The following is a 27,850-nucleotide window of genomic DNA, read 5'->3' as shown; positions in this document are numbered from 1 at the left end:
TGTCACTGACACCCTGATGCGGTGATCCTGTTAGATCATTACACACAGGGTGACCAAGCTCATCCTGGCAGCTTTTTTTTTTTTTAATTGAAGTATGATTTACAATGATGTGTTAGTTTCAGGTGTGCAGCCAAGTGAGCTATATATATATATGTTTACATATACATATATATATATATATATATATATATATATATATATATATATATACATTCCCTTTCAGACTCCTTTCTCTTACAGGCAATCACAAAATACTGAGTACAGTTCCCTGTGCTACGTACAGTTCCCTGTGCTACACAGTAGGTCCCTGCTGGTTATCTACTTCACATATAGCAATGTGTATATGCCAATCCCAAGCTCCCAGTCTATCCCTCCTCCCCACCACCACCCGGGCAACCACAAGTTTGTCTTCTATGTCTATGTGCCTATTTCTGTTTTATATATTAATTCATTAGTATCTTTTTTTTTTTTAAGATTCCACTTACAAGTGATATCATGTGGTATTTGTCTTTCTCTCTCTGGCTTACTTCACTTAATATGATGATTCCTAGGTCCATCCATGTTGCTGCAAATGGTATTATTGCATTCTTTTTTATGGCTAATATCCCATTGTATATATATACCACAATAAGAGCTAATATTTACTGAGAATTTACTACGTGCTAAGCACCTTCGCAAGCCTTTCCATCTATTAATTTATTCAGTCTTCCCAACCAGCCTATGAGGCAGGTACTATTTCATATAATTCCCATTTTACAGATGAGAAAACTGAGCCACAGAGAAGTAAAGTAACTTGTTCAAGGTCACACAGCCAATAAATGGTATAATTTGAAAGACTGAAAGAAAACTGCAAAGGCAATGACTTTCTTAACATGTAATTCAATGTTATTATATGTCCTATCTTTATAAAAGCAAAATAGTGTCTCTGTTCTCGGGTAGTAAAGGACCCACACTTCAGGAAACGCTGGCCTCCTACAGGACACTCTCATTTCTTTAGGATTTTTACAGTTGCGCTCTCTTCTACCTTTGTAGCCTCACCTCCTGCCACAGGAAACTCCCAACCTCTAGCGGTTCACTGAGCCCACTGTTTATTTGTACTCACATGCCTTTGCTCACACTGCCTGGAATGTCCTTCTTCCCTTTTTCTATTAATCCTAGTCATACACAGCTCAAATGACACTCATCAAAGCATCCCCCAGAGAATCCAGGCATAATGGATTGTTCCTTTGCCTTGAGCCCAGGACACTTGGCTTATTCTTTTGTCCTGGCACTTACTTATTGTCTCTTACTCTCCAGATATGGGGCTTTGTAACCTCCAATCCTTAGCCTAGTCTCTTACACCTAGAGACTAGGCTAGAGTAAGTGCTAAATAAATATTAATTAAATTAGATGTATTCACACCTGGAGGGTTTTGTCCAACATCTCCATCAATATAGAGAAGAGATCCACGGGTGTGTGGATATTGTGGCCTGTCGCGATTGTAGCAGGAACTGTAAATAGGGGTAGCATGGAGGGATAACAGTGTGGAGAGGGAAAGGCCCTGTGACACTGGGCTGGGCACTGCTGCTTTCGGCCGCAGAGGAAGAGAGGCTGGGTACATCTCACAGTGGCAGTCTGTTTCAGGAGAACTAATTATGGTACTCCCTTCCACAGCCCTCATCACCAGTAAGCCCTCAAAGATGGTTTTTCTAAATTAATGAATGCAAAAATTACAGAGAAGAAAACATGTTCATACAAGAAAATCCCAAAGTTCCTTCCTATCCCTAGAACTGAAACTGTCCTAGCCTCCAAACATAAAAGCTTCACTTTCTGACGCTATCAGAAGGCGATCGTTCGCGACCCAAAGCAAATGGAGGAGGGTGGAGGCCCTGCTTCCCAGGATGTTGACGTACACCCGGTAAACGAAGTCAGCACATCGGCGAGGACTTAACTTTTCTGTGAACAGACCCTCTAGCTTTATTCGCCTTCCCTAGGGAATATGTAAGGCCAGGGGCTCGAGCACTCCGTGGTTGCCAATGCCTTCTACACCCGAATCTATGGGTTCACAGGTCCTTTCCCTTTTGAGCAGACAATAAAGACAGACGCGGGATTATCTGTCACCAAGGATGAGCTCCCCGCTGACCCGCGGCTCACTGCCCGGTGCTCCGTCACCCCTCAGTCCTGGGCTGCACGCCGCCCAGTGAGCGGTCCGCAGCCGCTCTCCATCTGTTCTGGACCTGTCCCGGGGCGCACCGCGACGCTCAGCCCACTCTCCGTCCCGCCTAAGACACCAGATCCTCTTCACCCGCTGCCACCGGCTTCCAGAGAAGAGTGGAGAATAGTAGTCTCCGAGCCTGACCTTGGGCTTAATTTCAATTTCCCCGAAACCTCTCGCAGCCCTGGGCTAGCTCCGCCTCCCGGTACACAAGTGCGCGGCACACCCAAAGCCGCAGAGCGCGAGCCTCGGGGTCGACCTAGGGCCCTGGGGGCGGGGCGGGCCGGGTGCGGTGGGCGGGCCCTGGGGGCGGAGTGGGCGCAGGTGAGGTGGGCTGTCCCTGGAGGCGGGGCGGCCCGTGGGGGAGGGGCGAGGCGGGGCGGGGCGGGCCCGGAGGGGGCGGGCGCAGGCGGTGTCTGGCCCAGGGGGCGGGGCCGAGGCGGGGCCGGGGCGGGCCCTGGGGGCGGGCTCAGGCGGCGGCTAGGCCGATCGTGCTGCAGGCCGGCCGCAGGCCCAGCGCGCCACCATGGAGCGACAGCCCAGGCAGCCGCTGGGACCGCTGCAGCAGCAGAGGCATCCGAGGAGGAACGGGGGCTGAAGCCGCGGCCTCCGGGTAGTGGACCCGTGAACACCCGCCGTCCCCGAGCCCCGACTCCTCCTCCCTGCCTTCCCGGGCGCAGGCGGTGACCCTGCCGGACGATGCGCGCCCCCGGCCGCCCCCGAGGCTGAGCCCGCCGCCCCGCGCTCGGCCCTCGCCCTCGCCGTCGCCCCCCATGGCCTTGCCGGGCGCCGAGGTCGCGGCTGACAGGCCGGGGTCGCCGGCGCCGGGCGCCCCCGCCGGCTCCGCGTCGTCGTCGTCCGCCTCCTCAGGCGGCTCGGCCTCGGCCTCGGCCTCGGCGGGAGCGGGGCTGTGGGCCGCGCTGTACGACTACGAGGCGCGCGGCGAGGACGAGCTGAGCCTGCGACGCGGCCAGCTGGTGGAGGTGCTGTCCCAGGACGCCGCCGTGTCGGGCGACGAGGGCTGGTGGGCCGGCCAGGTGCAGCGGCGCCTCGGCATCTTCCCCGCCAACTACGTGGCACCGTGCAGCCCGGCCGCCCGCCCCGCGCCGCCGCCCGCCCGGCCGCCGCCGCCGCGGCCCGGCTCGCCGGTGCACGTCGACTTCGAGAGGCTGGAGCTCCAGGAGCTCATCGGCGCCGGCGGCTTCGGGCAGGTGTACCGCGCCACCTGGCAGGGCCAGGAGGTGGCGGTGAAGGCGGCGCGCCGGGACCCGGACCAGGACGCGGCGGCGGCGGCCGAGAGCGTGCGGCGCGAGGCCCGGCTCTTCGCCATGCTGCGGCACCCCAATATCATCGAGCTGCGCGGCGTGTGCCTGCGGCAGCCGCACCTCTGCCTGGTGCTCGAGTTCGCCCGCGGCGGCGCGCTCAACCGCGCGCTGGCCGCCGCCAACGCCGCCCCGGACCCCCGCGCGCCCGGGCCGCGCCGCGCGCCCCGCATCCCCCCGCACGTGCTGGTCAACTGGGCGGTGCAGATCGCGCGGGGCATGCTCTACCTGCACGAGGAGGCCGTCGTGCCCATCCTGCACCGGGACCTCAAGTCCAGCAACAGTAAGTGAGGGCGGGGTGGGGGAGGGGAGGACGCAACCGCGCCCCGCGCAGCCCACCTCGGTGCGGGTGCTGGGCGGGCTCCGCGGGGCCAGGTGCCCGGGGGAAGGAGGCGGGGGTCGGCCTCCCGATGCCGGCAGCCCCTCCTGCTCCGGCCTTCCGGGGCTCAGAAGGCCATCTGGACCCTGGTTACTTGCTTTGGGGCACGTGGTACACTTACCTTGCCGGGTTTCTTTCAGGTGCCTTTTTTAGAAAGGCAGATCAGACTTGCTTGCCGAAGACACAGTTGTAAAATATCGGGGCTTTCTGGAAACTTCACGGTGCTGTTTGGCCTTTGGGTACAATAAGTGGTTCATTTGGATAGAACTTTGCAAACCGAGGCCTTCCTCGGGAACCCATGGCCCCCCCCCCGTCTTGCCTAGTGGCCTACATCAAACTGCCCTTTCCTTCAGCTTTACAAGCACTGTGTTGAGGTCTCTCCTTTCCCACTTTAAATATGGCTTCATGTCCTTCGACGTTTCCAAAGACTTTTCATTCAGATGTCTCTGCCCATGAAGTAGATTTTCATTATTGGTTCGGTGGCTTGAGTGTTGGTGAATAGTCTCCAGACCCAGAAACACCATTTTGTGCCATCGTGCCCTTTGGGGTGGATTTCAGAGCAAGTTCATTGTCCTTGTGCGGGTACTTGAAATCCTGAAGACCTGGCCTGTATCATTCACTTTGTTTATAAATCAGGTGCATTTTCCAGATGTCAGTAAGGAACTGACAAATGAACTAAACACAGAGCCTATTAAATTTCATCGTATAAAAGATATAACAGCATTAGCTGCTTAAAGTTTGTTCTTCAGTATTGCAGGTCACTTCACATTCTGAGTGTCCTGTCCATGGATCCCATAAGCCCTCTCCCCAGTGAAGTCCGGCGAGCCTTTGTCTGCCGGAAGCTTCCTGCAGAACCGGGTATTTTAAGGACAGCTGGAGCATCCTGCTTGCTCTGGTTCTTCGCAGTTGCCACAGTTCTGTGATAGACGTGGAACCTGGCCTTTTACAAGCCTACTCTGTTTCAGGACATCGAATCACCAACACAGGGACTTCTCTGGTGTAGTGGTTAAGACTCCAAGCTTCCACTGCAGTGGGGCACGGGTTCAATCCCTGGTCCTGGTCCAGGAACTAAGATCCCACATGACGTGGGGCGCAGCCAAAACAAAAAACAAATCACCAACACAGGCAAACTATTTGGGTTGGACTCATCCTTAGATGGAAAAATTAAAGGGTCTGTAACTATTATTTTTGCATTATGCTTAGGCTGTTTCGTAATAATGCTTGAGATCCATATGGCCTGTTCACAAAGAAGAGCAAGTTTGCTAGTGTTTGTAAAAGCACAGGAGGCTAGATTAACCCATGTTCCAACGTATAAATGAAAAACTTTAAAAGAACTAATACTGTTAAATAGTGAAAAGAAATAATATGACCTTGGAATAATAACGTGGTTAAATAGTTTTTATTGACACCAGAAAAACTTGTAGGGTGGAACAAGTAGACAACTGTGTCTCTGGGAGATATTATGTAATCTGAAGGTGATTATGTGCTGCAACTTAGTTTTCGAAAGACTTTTCACCCTCAGAATAAGTTGCCTAACTTCCTGGAGCATTTTAATTTCTGTAATTGTCAGGCAGGGTTGCCTTTGCACTTGAAGTATCGTACTTTTAAAAAGACTTAATTGGCTAGGTCACTCACCTAGCCAAATGTTTGTTACGATATGACCACTTCTATAGTTTTTTTAATTTCTACAACATAGCATTTTGAATGGGGCCTAAAAGGTACAGATCACAGCATCTAGCACATTGCCTTATCTTGGCTCTGGCGTTATTTATTCAATGAATAAATGCAGATACTTTGAGACCCTCTTATATATGAAGCCATAACTTCTTTTTTTTTAAATTTTTTAGAATTTATTTATTTATTTATTTTTGGCTGCGTTGGGTCTTCGTTGGTGCGCGCGGGCTTTCTCTAGTTACAGCGAGCGGGGGCCACTCTTCGTTGCGGTGCGCAGGCTTCTCATTGCAGTGGCTTTTCTTTGTTTTGGTGCACAGGCTCTAGGTGTGCGGGCTTCAGTAGTTGTGGCACAGCGGGCTCAGTAGTTGTGGCTCGTGGGCTCTAGAGCACAGGCTCAGTAGTTGTGGCGCACGGGCTTAGCTGCTCTGCAACATGTGGGATCTTCCCGGACCAGGGCTCGAACCCGTGTCCCCTGCATTGGCAGGTGGATTATTAACCACTGTGCCACCAGGGAAGACCTGAAGCCATAACTTCTTTTTCAGACTGTTTGAGTACAGCAGAGAGTCTATTACAGTGTATTTTGTTTGACTTCATTGGTTATTTGCTAATGGTGGTAGTGAGTTAATGATAATGTAGACAAGGTTTTAAAAATCAATATTGAATTTTAGTTTTATTCTTTAGTCTACTCACGTAACAAAGAGCCAGTATACGACTACTTGGACCCGAGCTAGTAGAAATTATTGTTTAAAGCAAATGTTTACATTTATCATAGTAAGATACGGCTCTCAATATGTTTTCTCTTTTCTCATTGGTCTTTTTTTTTTCTGTCATATAGTCTGAGACAATGTTTATGTTGAAATAAAAGCTGATCTTGTGATGGTACAAACAACTTTGTCCCTTCTCTAACAGATAGCAAAAGATTGAAAGTTGAGCCACATTAGCAAGTTTTAAGCATCATTTATGTTGTTTAAATATGCTAGGCCCTGTCACTCCCAGATGCCAAGTAAATAGAAAACGCTTTGCTAAATCTGTATAGCACAACTAGAGAGCGAGACAAGGCAACCTTGAGTTACTGTGAAAAGGGCCGGTTTTATATGCACTCAGAGCAGAGAAAACTCATCATGAGCTGGAACTCATTTATTCAACAGATTTTGAGGGCCCACCCTGTCCCAGGCATTTCTGGGCCCCGGGAAGCAGTGGCAAAGCAGATGGCAAACAGTGTCCCCGCCGGCACAGGGCTTAGTCAGATAGGGAAGATAGATGACAGTCATGCAAATATCAGGAAGTGCTGTCGAGCAAAGAAAGCATGGTGAGGGGTGGAGAGCGAAGGGGTGGAGGTTGAGGGTGCTGGTAAGATGGGGTGATCAAGGGAAGCCACTCCGAGGAAGTGACACAGAGAGCTGGAGGAGGAGGAATGAGTCGAGCAAAGATCCAGGCAAAGAGCAGATGATGCAGACGTGAACCTCACTTGCTGGAGGACTGGGGAGAAGGCGGGACGGTTGGGGCAGAGAGTGGAGCAGCGGTTGGTGGCTTGCAGGCCGTGTTCCATGTGGACACTCCACTCTGAGGGCCGTCCAAAGCCTTGGAGCGTTTTGTGCAGAGGAGGGGCGTGATCGGATTTCTGTGTCTCCAGGATTACCCTGGACACTCTGGAGAATAGACTGGTAATTGGCCTGAGTGAAGGCTGGGGAGGTTCTCCAGGCCAGAGAAGACACTGATTTGACTGAGGGGCAGTAGCAATGGAAGTGGTTTTCAGGGAAGTTACCAGGATGGAGTGAAAAGAAAATGGTACGGTATGTGAATTGCTGAGGAGGGTTTGAATGATTAGAATTTAGTCTTAAGTGTTTTGTTTATTCTGGTGTAGTTCAGGACTGAAAGAAAATTGCATGGCATGATTTATGGTTCCTTTCTTACTAATGTTGCTTACTGTGTTCTACCTTTTTTTTTTTTTAAAGCAGAAAATAAACATTCCATGACAAACTGAGCCAGAGACTTTGGTAGCTGCTTATTTGTGTACTTTTTATTTCAGTGATTAAGCATCTTTTTATCCCAATTTTTTGGTTTTTTTTAGCCCTCTGGGAATAATTATTATCTATATAATTATCTACAAGGATATCTGCAGTCTATAAATAGACATAGTTATATTTCTTATGAAATGCAGTTTAGAGCTTTTGCTAGAACAAACTACAAAAGGAATCTAAATTCTGTTTTAGCTTCTCTCATTAGTGCAGTATTAATAAAGGAACTATTTGAGAAAATTATAGCCAATGTGATCTCCAAATAAGGTTCTTAAAAAGCTCATAAGAGTGATCTGGGGGAGCTATTAATTACGCTATTATCAGTTAAGAGAAATGCGTCTTCTCCCTTCTCCTGTCTGTGCAGCTTCATACCACAGCCTCTTCCTATTCCAAGGGTCAAGGGAGATCAGTCCAAAGAGCCCCGTGGTGACAGAGAGCTAATCAGCTTGTGAAACAGAATTGGCTAAAGATGTATTTTTGGAAGAAGAGCAATCAGAACAGGTCACCACATCTTCCCCTACCGTTTTTATGCTTGCATATTAAAAAATAAATAATCCACTTTTCATTTTTTATAGTTGAAAGGAGGGGCAGTAATTTAGTGCCGGATTATGCTCACTTTTCACTTTACATCTCTGATCATTTTGTAGTCATTGTCAAGTGTATTAAAGTATGCGAATGGAAAGAGGAGAGGGGAAGTCTCCATCGTTTCAGAAGGCCGTCTGTAATTCCTGCTTTCCCACACTAGCCTGTGAGGGTTGAACTTTTCCAGAATAGTGCAGAACCAGAAGGAGCCTTGGCTTTGAAGTCAGACCTGGGTTTGAATATTGGTGTCGTCCTCTGCAAGCTGTGTGACCTTGGGCAAGTGTTATAATCTCCTTGAGCCTGAAAGTCTTGACTTCTGATACTGTCAGGAGTCCTGCAGGGAAAAATCTGTTTAATTTTTTTTTAATCCCTTCCTAGGCAATTGGGTAAATTCCGCATGAAAGTAGGTGGCTTTTTTAGGGAACAGTTAGGAGTCAGGTGTGGCTGGAATGAAAGGAAGACAGGCTTTTGTTGGGAAGGAGAGAGGCGTTTAACAAGTGGCCAGACAGCATGGGCTTGAATGCCACGCTGAGAGGTGTGGACTGTCTAACAGCAAAAGCGAGCCATTGACAGTTCTGAGGAGGAAAGTGCTCTGATCTGCTGTAAGACAAACATCTACAAAGAAAAACATATAAGCTTGGGATCATTTGCTTTATGACTGTATCTGTCATAGGCTATCAGGGCAGAAATAGAAAATAAAATACTTGGACATTGGTTTGGCATAAATTATTTCTCATTTATGACCAGAGCCTAGTTTTTATAATCACTATTTGTTTAATGAGCGAATTTAGGGTACTTTCTTCCTCTGATTCACCAGAGTTAGAAAATAATGACCAGATTTACCATGTCAGGCTGATGATTTTAACTCCAAATTTCAGTGTGACTGTCTCCAAACCCTCTGTGCTACTTGAAGGGCTCCCAAAAGGTGGAATGAAGGAATTTTAGGGGGCAGAAGAAGGGTTCCTGGTGAGGCTGGGCGAACTATGCTGGTTTTATTTTGGAGCCTGAAACAAATTTGTACAACTGACTCCGAATCAGTATGAATTCCGTTATCTTTAAAAATTCATCTTCTTCAAATACTGCTTTAAGTAAATAATAGTCGTAACAGAAACAATAGCTGACATTTATTTAATGCTTACTAGATGCTGGGTATTGTCCAAACTTTATCCTCATTTATTCCTCACAGCGACCTTTTGAGGTAGGTACTTTAAGTATCCCCATTTTACAGATGAAGAAACTGAAGCCAGGGATTAATTGACTTGATCAGGGTCACTCCACTTGTCAGAGAATTGAATCCAGGGCCTCTAATCCCAGAACTTGAGCTTTTATCTTCTTCATAGAGTGCCTTGGTTACCAGTTCTCAGATGTTTGTTATCAGAACCCCAAAGAACTTTTGTTGATGTGGGTTCTAGCTATTGATATTTACCATATACGAAATTTAAAATGATAAATCTAAAGATATTTAATATAAAAGTTACAATAGGTCCGTTACAAGTTAATGTGGAGGGGGAACCCTTATTTTCCAAAACAAATTTAGTGAGGAGAGTGGCATTGCTTTACTCTTTTGAAGCTCACTTTGATGACATCAAGGAAGACAGATGAACATTCACATCTGCTTCTGCATTTAATCTGTCGCCACCTTAGGGCTGCTCAGGGTCCCTGGACCATACTTTGAGAACCCCTAGGCTAGATGGCCAGTTCTGCTGATGGAGAATGGCACTCCAGAGTAGTTGCTCCCACACCTAATGTAGCATCAAAAGCTCCCCATAAACTTCTAAAAATAAAATTCTCTGTCTCACTTTTGGATATTCTGATTTGGTTGCCTTAGTTGGGAACAAGCAATGAATTTTTTTCTAACATTTTATTTTCAAAATCTTGGACTATACAGAGTTGAAGGGACTTTTAAGTAAACACTTCTGTACTCACCACCTAGATTCTACCATTAATGTTTTACTAAGTTGCTTTAATACAGACCTCACCCTATCCATCCATCAATCCATCCTGAGCTTGGGATGCAGCAGGATATTTTTTTTAAAAGCTTTTGGGTGATTCAGGTGCAGAGCCAAGTTTGGAAGCTGCTGTCCAAGGGACCAGATGTGTGGGTCCCTTCTCATGGTTCTCTGGGTTGGTATAGAAATTCCACCATGGCCGCAGACTGTATCCCAAATCCAGTGAACTGTCTGGTGACATTGGATGGCTGGGTCACAGTAGGCACTAAGTGAGGGTATGGGTGGCTTATTCGGGGCTTGTGTCTCTGGGGAAAGGATTATCCAAGCATTTGTCCTACTGACCTGGGGGGACAAATGGTGCTATTGTGGCGTCTAAGATTTGGGCTCTGACTCTGCTACTCTCCCGCCATGGGCTCATGGGCCCCGACTTTCTGAATAGGGTGATGTGAGGATCAGTGAGATAGTGTACTCCTGGCATCAGCACACTTTCCCCTGCAGGTCCAGATGATAAATATGATTGCTTTGCAGACCATCTAGTCTCTTTTGCAACTCTTCAAGTCTCCCGTTTGGCCCATAAGATATAGTTTGCTGACCCCTGGTATTTGTCAAAGTATTTAATAAACTGTAAGGTGCAACCTAAATGTAAGCTGGTGACTATACTCATTTTTACATATGGTTTGGAAGCTCTCTGGGGGCTTTAAATGTTTCCTAATTTGTGTGTGTGTGAACCCCTTGATACCTAAAAGTTTTCTACAATTCTTTGTAACCCAAGGACTTTATTATTATTCATTCTGCAAAATATAGTGCCATGTTGTCATACATTTATTCATCTTGGTTGGGTGTGAGGGTCTTCTTAGTTCAGCTGACTCACTTGATCCAGGCCAGACAGTGGTACAAGGAAACAGTCCTGAGCTTTGTTCCTTTAGGGAGTACTGCCATCTGCATGCTTTGGCAGGTCTACTTGTAACTTGGGTTGATAAGTTGAGGGTCAGGGAGAAGGCAGGAGGTACTAAGTTACCGTTGTAACTGTTTCACTACCAGAATTCATTACTAGGACATTTTTTTACGCTCTTTGAAAAAGAGCAAAATCACTTGCCATTTGGGGGAAGTATCTTGATTGCATATAGGATGTTTGAGTGATTGTTGGCTTAATTGACTTTCAGGAGTTGTTTTGTTTCAGGTTTTCTGTAAATATTGACCATAATATCAACTATATTACTTTCTGTTTACTAATATGTTAATGTAGCATATTGTGGAAGATTGCTCCCCCATCAGTTTACTTTGTTCCATACCTTGACAAAATATTGAAAATACTCCGCTGACAGAAATAGAGAGCTAGATTTTCACACAATGAAATGTAAGAAGTTTTCTCATTAAAACTGTGTGCTGTGTGTGTCCATGAAAAGGTCTGTACCGCAGCGTTTGCTTTTGGTGTTAAGAGCGATGTGAAGCTGTGTTTTAGCTGACCGCGTCTCTCTGGACTTTGCAGAAGTCTCTCTCCTTGTGTTTAGCGAGCTGACTCACTCATTCACATCACAGTTATTTGGTGACTGTGTGCTACGTGCCAGGGACACTCCAGGCTCTGGGTGGTCAGTGGTGAGCAAAGCAGAAGCAAATTCCTCCCCTCGTGGAATTTACATGCCAATGGGCAACATGGACAGTAAAGGGTAAATGGTGAAAAGTGTAGTATGGTGGAGGGTGGTAAGTGCTCAGTAGAAAAACTAAAAGTTGAAAAGGAGGGTGAAAATGTTGGGGTGAGCGGTTGAAGGCTTAGAGTGTATGGCTAAGGAAGGCCTTCCAGAAAAGGAAGCAAAACCTGAAGAAGTGGGAAAGTGGGTCATCTGGGGAAACAAACCCTCATAGAGGGAAGGGAAATTGCTCCCCAGAGCAGGAGGCCAGTGTGACAGGAGAATCATGAAAGGGAATCACGGGGCACCAGGGAGAAGGGAGTCAGACCACGCAGGGTCTCGTCAGCCACTGGAGAGGTTTGGGCTGAGGCCCGGGCTCTGAGCGCCATTGTAGCAGATCACACGGCTGCAGTTTTGAGAACAGACGGAGAACCAGGGTGGAGGCGATCACTTGGGAGTTGGCAGCTTGTCTGTGGCACGAAAGCCCTGAGATTGGCTGAGATTATCTGGGGACTGAGAGCTCATAGGAAAGACCAGAGGTCAGGGACCGAGTCCTGGAGAGTCACCATCGATTAGAGGCCCCGGAGACAGGGAGGAACCAGAAGAAGGAGCAGCTAGAAGAGTGAAAACGAGGGAGTGTTGTGATGCTTGGGAACCAGAGAAGAACGTGATCCAGGGAAGAATGATCAGCTGTGTCAGTCGCTGCCGATGGATCAATATCCAGATAACTGCTTTGTTATCATTATTTCTAAAACAGTCTGTACTGTTTCAGGAGGGCACAGGTGAGCTGGTTTTCTATAATCAGCAGCTGACTTGACATGAAAAGGCTACACTAATTCATCTTCTTCCTTCTCATTCTTCCCCTTACAGTAGTCACTCACTCATGTAACAGCTATTTATTGAGTATATAAAACTGGTAGATGCTGTGCAGTAGAAATAAACCAATATTAAACAAATATTAATTGGGTGCAAATTCTTTCCTGCAGTTGCTTACAATTTAGTTAGAGAGGCGAGACCCACAAGTGAGATAAGGCAGTGTTTAAGTGTAGTAATGGGAGTGGTACAGCTTTAAGTGCGTTAGAAATGCAGAGAACTTCTAGTGAGGTTATGAGGAAGGCACCCAGGGGGACACGGTGTTGATATTCACAGGCTCATATAATATTGGAACAGGGAGACAGTGACAGAGCTGCACATTTTGTTTTCTGTTGTTTGTTTTGTTTTGTTTCTACTAGAAGGAGAAAATGAGATTCCAAAGGCCAGCGGACTTGCAGGCCGTCTCACAGTCAGTGATGCCGTGCAGTGAATCCAGGGCTGGTGCCCGGTGGCTTCCGTGGGAATTGGAGGCCAGGTGTGGCTTTGCGGAGGATGCCAGGGGAAGGCGGTCCACGCAGCAGGCGCCAGGAGCTCAGAGACACGGATGCAATGCCGAGTTTCTTAGAAGTGGCTTTTAATGCACAGAATCGTAGAGTTGTAGGGTTTCTTTCGGAGAGTCCGGGAAGAGCTGAAAAGATCCTGGAGACCGAGGTTGAGAAGGGACTTGAAGATCAGGACGAAGGCCTCCAGAGACTGGTGAGCGAACGAGTGGTGTAGGTGCGGGAATAGACGGAAGAAATGGGAGGAAAATCGGTGCTCTTTGGTAAACTCAGACAGTTACCATTTTTTTCCCCTGTAAATGAATGGTTGATTGTTTTCAGAGTTGAAATTCACGGAGTAACCTTCCTGTCTTAGACTGAGACTCGGTGTTTTGTTAGTATATTCTTTCACATTGCTGCTTTTCTCAACTGATTTCTTTCTTACGACCTTTTTTTTTTTTTTTTTTTTTTTGGATAACATATTCCTAGTTAAAGGTTAATTAAAATGAACCTGTTTGTCTCAAATGGAATTTGGACCAGCACTCCCATAAATGTTGAGGAAATAGAATGGACACATTGTAATTGCTTTTAAAAATACACATTATATACTATAATTCGGAAAATTCCAAAGTGAAACTTCAAAGGAGCCGGAAAAAATCGAGTGCCTCATGGTTGAATAAGTAGACAGAACACAAGTTGTAGAGGCTGATTGTTAAAGAATGGGGCTAACGGGGGTCAAAAATCTTTACGGACGTGGCACAAGCCGGGGGCTGAAACACTGGTCGCTGGGTCGCTAACGAGAATTGACCATTTCTGTGGCCCAGAGGGTGGATGTGCCCCTCTGTGCATGGTCCTTCCCGGAGGTCCTCTTCCTGGTGAGGTCAGGAGGCGGAAGCACCGCCAGCCTGCTCGGCTGAAACCTGGCCAGGTGCCTGGTCACGTGACCTGTCGGGACACTGGCTATTTCTGGTTTCGGTCACTTTGCCCCAAAGATAAGGAATTTGAGGAATTCTGCTGAACACCTCTGAAATAGAATCCAGAACAATGGGCCTTTCATGGAACTCTAAACTTTTGACGTTCAGAGTGTTATTTTAACTTGTTTTCTGTTAGTTGAAAGCTCCCATGGAAACTTTGGACTCCGGGGTGAGGGCAGGTGTTTTAAAGCCCGCCATGCAAAGGCTGCTAATACTGCATTCTGCCATGGCATTGCTTGGGAAATGCGATCAATTTAAAATATTTCGCTTTTAGTTCTCACTTGGAGTTCCGTTTGTATTTATTTTAGAGTTGCCTTTCTGAGCTTTTTGCTCCTTAAGGGCTGCCAGGTCTTACTTGGGGCCTGGGGACATAGCATGGTTTTAATGCCCATTTTAATCAGTGCTTCCTCATGCCTTCCTAATTTGGATGTTTTTCAGAAGGAGGAGATAATGTATGTGAAAGTGTCTTGGAAAACAAAGTTTTATAGAACTGCAAGCCATCTTGATCATTAATTGGGAGTCTTTTTTGGTGGTAAGGATATCATTGTTTAAAAGTGAAATCAGTATGTATTATAAGGCGGAAAAATGTAATACAGCTGATGATTAATCTATAATTAAGCTGATAATTAATCTATCTGTTATTTTTTGTTTCTGTGGCTTAAGTATATAGGGTTTTAAAGGATTAGATATTTATTTTTCTGGATATTCATGAGGAATCAGGACTGAGAAATAAATATTCCTTAAACTGAATGGAAGGAAGGAAAATTCAAAAATTAGCAAAATGAAATTTCTGGTTGTTCTGCCCCCTTTTTATAACTGATAGCTTTATATGTAGCACAGAAGGCTGGAAAGATAGTCATGCAGATGGGATCTGAAGCGTGGCCCTGTATTGTAGCCGTATGATCTGGGATAACATTTCTGAACTGTGAACTGGAGACTGTAATTTCCATTTCATACAATGGCATGAGGATCCAATGAGATATTATGTGAGTGGAAACAACTCTATATAGAAGAGGATTAATAAATGGTAGGCAATAATCTTATTAGAACTGGTGATAATGATCGTTAATAGAAACTATTCCATTGGCCATTTGATGTAGAAGGTACTGCGTTAGGTGATTGGGGGATAGAAGGAGGTGCTTCCTCTCCAGATCTTACAGTTAGAAGATCGCTTGGGGAAAGGAATATCACAACACAACAGTATTTATTCAGTATTGGCGACTTATATAATAAGTCCCCACTCAGCTGTCTCATGTTGCTTCTCTCCAGTTGCATTAACTCTGTGACTTCTGCGACTGTCTAAATTGGTGATACGAATGTGAATCTATTGCAAAGTGAAATTTTCAGGCCTTGCAAAGTGATAGGATTTCCTGACATCCGTGAAAGTGATTTTGAAGGTTTGCTAAACACACGTTCAAACCCATCAATAAAAGGTGTGTGTGGGTATATGTATGTGTCACCCTTTCGAAATGCTTACTGTGTCTCAGCCCTTGTTCTGAGCACTTTACATGTATTCATTTCCTCCTCTCTACAACATTATGATGTATGTGCTGTCATAAGTCCCATGACAGGCAAGGAAGCAGAAGCACAGAGTCCAAACCGAGCAGTCTGGCCCTGGAGTGAGTGCATGCTTCCATCGCTATGCCACAGCGCCTCTACTTAGATCAGATGATGACTATCCAACGGCAGGAAATCAGAAAGGAGGAGAATGGGCACCTGCTATACAGAGAGATTTCCGAAGGATAAAGAAATCGCTTGTGAAAAATTGATAAAAAGCTGTCAACTGAGCAATGCAGGCAGTAGTTAGGACCATGGGCCCAGGGGTCAGACTGCTTGAGTGGCACTGCTCCTCAGCTGCGTGACCTTGGATGGATTACTCAACATCTCTGTGTCCCAGTTTCCTTATCTGTCAAGTACAGATGATTAATGATATCCACCTATAGCATTGTGGTGGGGATTATCTGATTAAGATACCTGTAAGTGTACCTGACAGACAGAATGTGCTCAGTCAACGCTCATTATTCCTATAACATTTGGGCAAGTGGTCCCCCATAAGATCACATTCCGCAGATCAAACGTGAAGAGTGTCTTATGCTAGTCTCCAATTTTGTCTGGATGATTTAGTCTAAGAAACCTCCCACACTTGTTCGTTTTTGTCCTTCTAAGAGTTAGTGCACAGTTGCAACGATGACAAAAATGTTGTTAAATAAAGAATAAAATAAACTGATTTTTCTGTTATTTTTCAAGGTGAAACCTGAATAACAACTCTCCTCCCCCCCCCCCACAGACATATATTCTATGAATTCTGAAGTTTGGATTACTGTTCAATTGGATTCAGTGTTGCTGAGTTTTTTTCAGTACTGATTATCCTCTGATAATGAAGACCTATCTCTTGGGATTTTTGCGAGGATTGAATGAAATAGCACTTGTAAAGTACAAGGAATATAGTGAATACCGACGATGGCTAGTGACCCTTAGGACTTGGTTCTTATTTCTATTAGATGGGAAGTGGCACGGGCAAAGGACAAACATAAGAATGGGCCCCTTTTGTTAATTTCATCTGCAGACACTAAGCACCTGCGCTGAACCAGACACAGAGTGGGTGCGCGCGGGTGAGCGTGAATTGCACGAGTTTCTCACCATTGTCTTCCTCTCCCTGCCATCTCACCACCCACACACACACACTCTCTCTCCCTCACTTGTACGCTCCCTGTTTCACACTTACATACTCACTGTCTCAGAGCTAACAGCAGTGGAGGAGTCTGATGAAAGCACACAGTCTGGTACTTGGTGCCTCGTAGGACTGTCACAGAAACACAGAGCTCACGGGAGTGTGGAGGAGGTGATGGTCCCCGGCTTGCGGTTATTTGGAAGGTGTCGCTGAGCAGGAATCATCTGGGCTGGATGAGCAGCCGGCCTGCCTTGAGCAGAGCAAGCTCGCGCGTAGAGGCATGGGGCGTAGTTTGAAGCGTAGGTTGCTGTGCGAATCTAGGGGCTGTGATTGCCCAGGTTTTGGAGTGTGGACCTTCTCCCTGAGTTATGGGGAACCGTGGAATGTTTTTTTTTTTTTTAATAAATTTATTTATTTATTTATTTATCTTTGGCTGTGTTGGGTCTTCGTTTCTGTGCGAGGGCTTTCTCTAGTTGCAGCAAGCGGGGGCCACTCTTCATCGCGGTGCGCAGGCGTCTCACTATCGCGGCCTCTGTTGTTGCGGAGCACAGGCTCCAGACGCGCAGGCTCTGTAGTTGTGGCTCACGGGTCCAGTTGCTCCGCGGCACGTGGGATCTTCCCAGACCAGGGCTCCAACCCGTGTCCCCTGCATTGGCAGGCAGATTCTCAACCACTGCGCCACCAAGGAAGCCCAGAATTTTTTTTTTTAATGCAGGTTTATTGAGGTATAATTTATATAAAAATTCACCCCCTGAGGGCGTTCAGTTTGATGAGCTTTGACAAATGTATATAATCCCGTAACCACCACCACCAAGAGAGAATTTGCATCACCTGGAAAAACTCTCCCGTGTAGCGCTGCCGCCAGACCTTTCCCCTCAGCCTCCAGAAACCGCTGGTCTGATTTCTGTCCCTCTTCCAGGATGTCATAAGGGATCATAGTACATAACCGCTCATGTGTGGCTTCTTTCTCAGTGGAATGGTTTTCAGATTCATCCCTGTTGTGACATGTATCGGTAGTTTATTCATGAGAGGTTTAAAAAAATAAAAGGATGCCACGACACTATAGGAAGATGAATCTTGCTCGGGGTGGGTGAGAGAGGAGAGAGGGACAGCACCCACTCCAGTGAGAACGATTGTAATTCACGTTTGGGACAGTGAAGCCAGAAGTCACGTGGTGGCAGGGAAGTGGAGACGGGCCATCTGCGGGGCATTCGGTTGAACTAGAACAACTGGGCTGCAGGTTGGAAGGCTGGGTTTTAGGGAAGGAGTGAGGAGATAAGTTAGAAAAAACAGTAGGTTTAAACCATTCCTTTTGTAGCAAATGGGAAGGAGGAGCGTGGATATGGAGCTGCATTAGAGCCTCGTGGAAAACCGGGGAGACATTTCTGCTTGGTTATAGGCAGAGAAGTCAACCAGGGGAGAGAGGAAACCAAGGCACCGGCAAGGGCGGGGCAGGTGGGCAGTGATGGGAAGCTCGGTTGTTTTAGCTCCGGCTGCACAGAGAGTTCAGGACAGTCCCGGCATCAGCTCGGTTCCTGAAAGCTGCTCTTGTGCATTCTGTATTTTGTCAGGAGACTGGGGGCTGGGGAAACCAGCAACTGGATAATGTTTCTCTGAAGTTTTTACTTTTTGCTGTATTTCAGTCTTTGGTAAAGCAATCATATCTCATAAAATATCTTCATGAGTTAACCTATCTATAAGCAACTTGCAAATTTAACGTAAGATAATCTTCAATAATAATGATTTATGGTAATACGCCATCTATTTGCAGTATTCTCCGAAACATTCAGTAGAAAAGACTCTGCATTTAGATCAGGACCTAATTTCTTGGAAGAAAAACAATGTAAATATTTTCTTCCTATCAGGTAAACTTTCACAGACTTCTGATTCTACCTGTGATATCTCAGTAAATGTTTCTTGCCCCTAGAAATCATTTACTTTCTCATAAAGAGTGCTAAAGCTGTACTGTGTCTGTGGATTTTTTTTAAACTTGTAACTTTAGGCACAAACGACCCACTGAAGGTTATGAAAAACAAGATGTAAGTAAGATAAAATGGTAAAATGCAGGTTCATTCTCAGTACTCTGCCAACTGCAGTGAAGATTGTGTTTTAAAAGCCAAAGAAAAATTGTAACCGAAAAATTATAAAAATATGAAAGTATTCCACCTTTGATTTTCTTCTCTAGTATTGCTACTGGAGAAGATAGAGCATGATGACGTCTGCAATAAGACGTTGAAGATTACAGACTTTGGGTTAGCGAGAGAGTGGCACAGGACCACCAGGATGAGCGCAGCAGGCACCTATGCCTGGATGGCCCCGGAAGTCATCAAGTCCTCTTTGTTCTCCAAGGGAAGCGACATCTGGAGGTGAGTAAGCACCACGCATTTTGTTTTTGCAGGTGTCTGCAGAAACTGGTTGCTACACCTCCTTTAAATGAGTCCCCAAATATTCAGTAATTCTGAGCATAACCAGTAGGTACGGATGGTCCCCAGTTTGCAGTGGTTTGACTTAACAGGTTTTTTTTGACGTTACAGTGGCACAAAAGCAATATGCACTCTTTAGAAACCGTACTTGGGATGTGGCATTGGGATTTTTCCCAGGCTAGTGACACGTGGTCCAGTCCTGTCTTGTGAGGCTGGGCAGAGGCAGTGAGCTGCAGCTCCCGGTGAGGCCCGCCATCACGAGGAGAAACAACTGATACGCTTACAACCATTTTGGACCCAGACAGCCATTCTGTTGTTCACTTTTGGTATCGTATGCAATCAATTCCATGAGATATTCAACACTTTATTATAAACTAGGCTTTGTGTTAGATGATTTTGCCCAACTGTAGGCTAATGTAAGTGTTCTGAGCACTTTTAAGAAAGACCAGGCTAAGCTTCAGTAGTTTAGGTGCATTAAATACATTTTCAGCTTATGATATTTTCAACTTACGAAGGATTTATCCAGACGTAACTGCATTGTAAGTTGAGGAAGATCTGTATGGGCCTTTTTGAAGAAGGTTTTGTGGTTTTGATCAAGATTGTTGTAATCACAACAGAATGGGTAACTTGAGATTTTGATTGTCCTATGACTTCCATTTGATAAGAGAAACTTGTTAAATCTGAGGTTTGATTAAAACTGGTTATAACTTGAGTAAACAGTAATGCCGTTTTGTAAGGCCTGTTGGTAAATAAACGTAAATTTCACTTTAAGCAAAAATTTTGATTCCTCATGACTCACAGACAGAATATTAGCATGGAAAGGGTTTGAGAAAAAAATTTAGATCACCTCCTTCATTTTATGGATTGCATTATCTAAAGATTAAAGCTTCTGGTTTGAGGATGGAGAGCTGAACTAAAATGGAATCCCAGGTTAGCTGGATTTTCCATTCGGCTGTGTCTCATTAGGGGGTAAAGACACCATCCATACCAGAACAACAGAGAAAAGTCACTCTGTTTATAGTTACAATGCACCAGGCGCTTACTTGCCTTCATTTAATGCTCATAAAATGCTGTGTGACTAGTATTAAGATTCCAGGATTTTTCTTTTGTTGTTTTTTTAACGGCTTTATTGAGATACAATTCACACGTCGTACAATTCACCCATTTAAACTCTACAGTTCCATGGCTTTTACCTTCATCAGCACAGTCAGTTTAAAACATTTTCATAATCCAAAGAAGAAACCCTATACCCCTCAGCCATCACCCCAACACTCCATCCCTCCCAGCCAAGGCAATCACTCATCTACATTTTGTATCTTTAGATTTGCTTATTCTGGACATTTCATTTAAATGGAATCAAATAATACGCGGTCCTCTGCGACTGGCTTTTCAATTAGCATATTTTCAAGGTTCATGTCATAGAATGTATCAGAATTTCATTCTTATTTATTGTGGAATAATATTCCATTGGGTGGATAATACCACATTTTGCTTATTCGTTTATCAGTCGATGGCATGTGGGTTGTTTCCACTTTTTGGCTAATTCTGAATAATGCTGCTCTGAACATTTATGAAGAAGTTTTTGTGAGGACATGAGTTTTCATTTCTGTTGGGTTTCTACCTGGGAGTGAAATTGCTGGGCCGCATGGTAATTATATGGTTAATCATTTGAGGAACTGCCAGACTGTTTTCCACCAGTTCTCATTCCCACCAGCAGTGTATAAATACAGGCTTCTAATTTAATTGTTCTACTTATGACTGTTAAGAAATTTATCACCTGTGCCAGGGGCTCTATAGTGTCTTAAGGCTGTTTTGAAAAACACAGAAGCTTGAGCCTCACCCCTTACTTAATGACTTATACTCTGCTGGTGGAGACTGAGCACATGTGTCTTTATAAAATGTTAGATGTGTTTTCCTTGACTTAATCACAATAATTTTCTAACCATGTAATGCCAAAATACTTAAGCGAAATAGGTGATTATTTTAAGAAATTATACTTCAAGACTCTGAAGACTAATAGAATATAAATCAATTTTATATTCGGAATAATTAAGACTGTAACCATTTTACTATGTGTGCCTTTTAAAATAAACTATGTAATTATAAGCTATACAAACGCTGTACAATCTATATCAGTGCTTTAGAGTGACCTCACCTGCTGTAAACGTAGAATCAAAAGTAAGAAAAAAAAGATTTCTAAAATCAGCCAAAATATGGGTCTTGACGTCCAAACACTCATGGAGAGAGGTCTTCCCTCAAAGTCTGTTCATTTCTATTTCTCGATTATATGAGCTCGGTTATCTGATTTTCAGTAGAAGCATCTAAGCAGAAGAGGGGAGAGGGGTGCTAAGCTGGTTTAAAAAAAAAAAAAAAGGCAGCTGAGAACAGAGTGGGCGGCAGGAGCAAATGAAAGCATGAAACGCTATGAAAAGGACTGGAATCTACTGGCCTCCAGAACCACCTGGTTGTGGAGCCAGACGTCCACACACATCTCCAGAATGCATGGATATATTAAAGCACAGCAGAGTCCTAGACGTCAGGATGCAGAAGGCAGGGAAGGCTGTCCCTCTGAACTGCACATGCCTTTGCTTTAGAACCTCCTTCATAATATTCCCATAGAAATAATTGCATTCAGGAAGCATGGCCGTGGTCTGTGGTGCTGTGGGCTGCTATATATACTGGTGTATTCGGTGATCATCCTCTCTCGCCCCACTTCCTCCATACCAGTTACTACCCTACGAGGTAACTTTGACAGATGCTGTCATTGAACTTTAACAGTGTCTCCCGTGATTACCCCAGTTTCACAGAGTACGTACCCAAGGCACCGAGAGGTTTAGAAATTTCCTCAGGGTTGTAAAACTAGTGAGTAGCAGACTCTGGTCCCTGGCCTAAGAGCCATTTTCCTGCTACCACAGCCCTTAATCATTAGGCTACTTGTATTCTCAGAAGAGGGCTTTTTTTTTTTTTTTTAATAAATTTATTTATTTATTTTTGGCTGCGTTGGGTCTTCGTTGCTGTGCGTGGGCTTTCTCTAGTTGCGGCGAGCGGGGGCTACTCTTCATTGCGGTGCGCGGGCTTCTCATTGCAGTTGAGGAGCACGGGCCCTAGGCACACGGGCTTCAGTAGTTGTGGCTCGTGGGCTCTAGAGCTCAGGCTCAGGAGTTGTGGCACGCGGGCTCAGTAGCTGTGGCTTGCGGGCTCTAGAGCGCAGGCTCAGTAGTCGTGGAGCACGGGCTTAGTCGTTCCGTGGCATGTGGGATCTTCCCGGACCAGGGCTCGAACCCGTGTCCCCTGCATTGGCAGGCGGATTCTTAAACACTGCACCACCAGGGAAGTCCCCAGGAGAGGGCTTTTTATACTATATCCCACCCAGTTTCAGAGAGCAGAAAAATATGCATTACACTTTAAAAATTGTCCCATCGGAATAGCTCCCTTTTTTTCACATTGGTTTTTACCAGAATACCTCTCTCTGGAAAAATGACCTATCCTGAATTATCCATTCTCTGAAACTTCCAAGAGGCAAAGTTCTGTTATTATTGTTGGTTTTAATTTTGTTATTTGCTAATGAGAATAGCAAGGAAGCTTCTTTGAATTTATTCAATTTTCAGTTATTCTAATAATTTTTTTGGTCCCCTGCACTGAGATGATTTTTGTTGATTGATCTATGAGTTCAGTTTACTTACTCTTGAAATTAAGAATGTGTCTCGCTAATGCACCATAACATAGATAATTTTCAAGAAACTAAGCAGATAGCCTTTGAAAAATCCTGGTTGCACCCTAATTGCTAATAGTTACAGCATTATATAATTTACAGGTACTGCATTATGTATTCCTTTTTTAACAAAACATAAAACAGTGCTTTGAGATGGCAGAGGAAATGTCACTGATACTTTATCAATGATTCAAGATCAGCTTCAAGGCCGTGTGAGTGGAGACATAGGCAACAGGTAGTAGTGGTCCCACAGCTCAGCCTCAGGTGTGCTGCCTCAGGTGTGCTGCCTCTAGGTCCAGTTATCTTTCAGTGATGCCCTGCTACGCCCCCTGCTGGAGAGGGAGCCCCGGGCTCAGGGGCCTCAGGATAGAACCGCCCCTGCTTAGGGCCGTGGAACGTCAGTGGGAAGGATCCCTGAGGCCCCTTTGAATTCAGGGCACGTTCTGTTGTTTCTGCCTTCCTTTTCTGAATGTTTTCAGTATATAGTGTAGCGTCCATTAGGCACTAGTGGAGAGGTCTGAAAATGAAGAGATCTTGGCCAGGATGACCACCTGGGCTCCAGAGGCGCTCGTTGCAGGCCAGGTCTTCTTCATGGAGGGCTTATTGTATTTGTGACGCTGTGAATCCCCACATCTCTTAAGATCGGGAGATAATCAGATGAGACTCAAATCAGTTCCAAAGCAAATTTAAATGATGTGGGTTTTTTTGGTTTCTTGGTGTTATTCTGAGCTGCTTTGCCTTTCCTTAGGCATATCTTACTGCCTTCTGTCTGCTGTCTTTAAAACTATGCTCAGATATTATGTATAAGCAGGAAACAGAAGAAATGAGAATTAAGTTACTTCTTTAAATTTCAAACTCTTTTTTTAACTTAAAGCGAATGAAGTTTTAAAAGATCAGAAAAGTAAATAGGACCATACTAGTTATGTTAATAGAACTTAAAAATAAAGCAAATATGACTGTTCCTTATATGCTTATGTGTTTTAATTTAAAGTCAGGTGAGTGTCAGGAGTGACTGATGCTTTACGTCAAAAGATAATTTGAGTGCACTTTGTGTTTTGATGAAGATAAAGGAAACCTAAGGTTCTGACTGGTTTTGTAGGAGAGAATAAATGTATATGATGTACGAGGCTTATTTCTGTGCTCCTCTGTACTGCCTTGAACTGGGGTGTCTGAGAGGCTCTAGTATAGGTGTATACTGAAATTTGGTCCTTTAGCTTCATTTTAAAAGTTCACTTAGAGATCCTTCTACTGTGTGTTTTCTCGTTCTTGTGTGTAATTTCATTTGCCCTCAAACTGAAGCAGCAGTGAACCTGCATCACATCTGCTGATGCTTTGGAGAGCATGGCAGCTGCAGTTGTTCTTTGTTTATTCTCCTTTCATTTCACCTTCCTCCATTACAAAGAAGACCTGTTATGTCCTCCCAGCAGGCTCAGGAAAACCCACAGGATTACTTTGTCCCTTACTATTAGGCATTAGGTGGAAACATTAGTAACACATCTCCTAGATATAAAGGGAGAAAGAAACAATTTCAAAAACCTATTTTAAAACAGTTAGCATGGGCCTTCCCTGGCAGTCCGGTGGTTAAGACTTGGCCTTCCAATGCAGGTTCGATCCCTGGTCGCGGAGCTAAGATTCCCACATGCCTCGAGGCCAAAAAACCAAAACATAAAACAGAAGCAATACTGTAACAAACTCAATAAGGACTTTAAAAATGGTCCACATCAAAAAATCTTAAAAAAAAAAAAAAAGTAGTTAGCATGATTCGACTTCAGTCCTGTGGTGAGTCATATGGGGCTGGAATCTTCAGTGTCCTGAAGACCCTCAATAGGTGTGGAAAAAATGAGACGGAAAGACAAACGTCAGAGCAACCACATTGCTCTTCAAGTGTGTCCTGCTTCTGGACCCTGTTTAATTCAGTCGTGTACTGCTCCTAAGCTTTCCTATCTGTTAAGTAGTTTCAGGTCCTGTAATGAAGGCATAACCGATTTCGGGAAGGAGTGTATTTGCATGTGTTTGGAATGTTAACTCGAAGAACCCGCCCCTCATGTTGGGATAAGGGTCCATATGGGCTTTGTTGGAAGAGAAGATTCTCATTAGGAGCTGGATGAAGGCACTGATAACGTTTCTCCCACCAACTGTGTCATGAGGAAAAGACCCCGTTTAACTTTATGAAAACTCTGCTTTCCAGCTACGGAGTGGTGCTATGGGAACTGCTCACGGGAGAGGTCCCCTATCGTGGCATTGACGGTCTTGCTGTGGCCTATGGGGTGGCAGTCAATAAGCTCACTTTGCCCATTCCTTCCACCTGCCCTGAGCCGTTTGCCAAGCTCATGAAAGGTATTTGGGCATCTCTGTTTTTGTGTGTCTATAGGGGGGAGGGGAATTGCTCATTAGAATATCTGTATATTTTTTTAACCAAAAAGGTATTTTCTGTGATTCTAATTTTCAATCGATTTTAGATTATACTATTTTAAGAATCAGAAACCATGTCTTTGATCTAAGATGTCAGGTAAAGTTTTGATGAACTAAGTAACTTAAGAACAATCCACTTTAATAGTGACTCATTTATACAAAATTCAGTTGAATGGTAATAAACTTTTCATCAAATACACTAGCAGAGTTCAATGACAATATTGAATTGGTTCCATATGTGCTATTTTTAATTCTACCTAATGATCAAAAATGTTTCACAGTCTTAACTGGCATGGTTTTGCCATGACCTTATCCATTTTGATCTTATCTTTTAAAAATTGTTAAGTAACTCTTTTTGTAAGCAGCAAGTTACCTTACTTATTAGACTATTTCTTAGAACCTCTCTTGTGACTGTAACATTTTAGAGACTTTGGTTTTCTTGGGTTGAGTTATAGAACTCTGTATCTGTAAGTCATGTGGCCAGGGCAGCTTAGGCGGACAGTGTTCATGGTACATGGTAAGGCAGAGAAAACACACATCCACATACTAATGTCAAACGATGCAGAATACAAGAGCCTCGTCTAATAGTAATTATTACACAGGCTGCTGACACGGACACTGTATAAAATAAAATTTGCAAAATCATTATCAATTGATGTTTAAAATCTTCAGCAGACACAGTCATCATGGGCTGATAATCTGAACTACACTGAGAAATGGACTTGCTGTGATTCTTGTTTATTTTAGAATGCTGGCAACAGGACCCTCATATTCGTCCATCATTTGCCTTAATTCTTGAACAATTGACTGCAATTGAAAAGGCAGTTATGACTGAGATGCCTCAAGAATCTTTTCATTCCATGCAAGATGACTGGAAGCTGGAAATTCAACAAATGTTTGATGAGTTGAGAACAAAGGAAAAGGTGAGTGATATATATTAATTGCAAAATGTGCTCACACTTGTGGAGATTGTGGAAAACTTGAGTCAAGAACCACTGTCAGCATTATGTTAAAATATTTTCAGCCTTGTTGATTCTTTCCTTCCAGGCAAAACAAAACGAAACAGAACTATACTCAAAACATATAATTGGAAAACAAACAAACTTTAATTAGAGGAATTTTCAAACGTAAAAAAATGTTTTAAAAAGGAGAGAGAGTGGCATACTAAACCCTTAGTATGCATTTACCAGCTTCAGTAATTGTCAGTATTTTGTCATTTTGTTCATTTCTTCTTCCCATTATCATTTTTTTTAACTGCAGTATTTTAACTTAAAACCTAGACTCTCGTCATTTTACCTTTAAATGCTTCAATATGCATCTCTAACTGGTAGGAATTTTTAAAATATCTTTCTTGCCATTATTATCTTAAAAAAATAAGTAATTCCTTGATACCGTGTGATACTCCATACCCAAATGTCACAGTTTGCCTCAAAGATGTCTTCTTCCAGTTGGTTGGTGCCAATCAGAATTTAAATGAGGGCTTCATGTTTTTAGTTAGGTCTTTTAAAGCTTCTTTTATGCCAGTCCCTCCTCCTTCCCCCCCCCCCCCCACCGCCCTTTTATCTCCAAGGCATTGCTTTGTTGGAGAAGCTGGGAAGTTGTGTAATTTTTGAATTTCTTAATATGATGAGTGAAGCTCTGGTTGGTTTATGTATTTTAAGAAGAAGAAAAACAATAAACCTGAATGTTAAACGTGCTGAAGCTGCATCTATATTAACCACATACAAAGTGTGAGGTAGGAGAAGCAGAAAACACACCTAACTGGAAGGCGGGTAGTTGTAAAGTGAGTTCCTGGTGACAGCTGACTGTCAGCGGTCACTGCAGTCCCCAAGTTCAGGGCCTGGTGCTATGCTTCACGCATAGGAAGTAAGTATCAGGCAGTACTTACTTCTTAAAAGATAGTCTCGTAATGCTTGAGCATTTTGATGACCCAAGGTTTATTCCGGTTGTCCGAGGTATATAGTCGTTCAGTAAGTTAAATTCTTCTCTTGTACTTGGCAACAAATGTCTGGGCTAAAATACAACATTGCAGGTTATTGATAACCTTTACAAAGCCATGTAATTGTCCAGGAAGGAATTTTTATACCTCATATATTTGTGATTCTAAAATAGAATTCTTTTTCAGTAGGCAGTAGTGCTTTTCTAAATAAAGAGTCCATTTGCTTATTCCAGTGTATGTCATGGAAACATGGGATTATGACATAGCTGAGTCCTTCTCCCATGTTAAATTACCTTGACTTACGTAGTATGGCTCTCCTTTATGTCACTAGACTTTCACATTGACTGTAATACTGAAGGCCTATAGCCAACCTAAGGGCAGAGGAAAGGGCAAAAGAGGGAATGAAAAGATGTGGTTTGAATACATATGCATAAACATTTCTTGAGCTAGCGTATACACTTCTATGCATGAAGCCAAGATATCATATGCCCAAATTCTATCTGTGAGCAGCTTACTTCTACTGTTATCAGGCTGAATTGGGAATGAATAAAAGGTATGTCATAGGTACTCCCCAAAGGGCAAATTGTTCACTGGAAAAAAAATACAGTTTAAGAGCTTGTC

At 44.3% G+C, this 27,850-nt stretch overlaps 1 protein-coding gene across 10 annotated transcripts in view; it reads left to right on the top strand.

Annotated features, from left to right (window-relative positions):
• Positions 1-2,680: 2,680 nt before the first annotated feature.
• The window catches only part of MAP3K21 (mitogen-activated protein kinase kinase kinase 21), a 134,098-nt gene continuing 108,928 nt past the window's right edge, over positions 2,681-27,850 (top strand). For 6 of the 10 annotated variants that reach the window (XR_014249062.1, XR_014249063.1, XR_014249064.1 and 3 more), the window contains exons 1-4: positions 2,684-3,799; positions 18,929-19,109; positions 25,067-25,215; positions 26,038-26,213. Coding sequence is in view for 6 of the 10 variants with exons in the window: in XM_082407587.1 (XP_082263713.1) it covers positions 2,968-3,799; positions 18,929-19,109; positions 25,067-25,215; positions 26,038-26,213 (1,338 nt within the window). In the remaining 4 variants the exon portion in view is untranslated. Of the gene's footprint in view, positions 3,800-18,928; positions 19,110-25,066; positions 25,216-26,037; positions 26,214-27,850 lie in introns of all 10 variants that reach the window. The other 4 variants (XM_082407584.1, XM_082407582.1, XM_082407585.1 and 1 more) reach the window with 3 other exon arrangements.

The sequence above is a fragment of the Balaenoptera borealis genome, assembly GCF_965194805.1.
Source record: "Balaenoptera borealis genome assembly, chromosome: 10".
NCBI lineage: Eukaryota > Metazoa > Chordata > Mammalia > Artiodactyla > Balaenopteridae > Balaenoptera > Balaenoptera borealis.
Note: the sequence above shows the minus strand (reverse complement) of the source record. Positions and strands in the feature narration are given on the sequence as shown.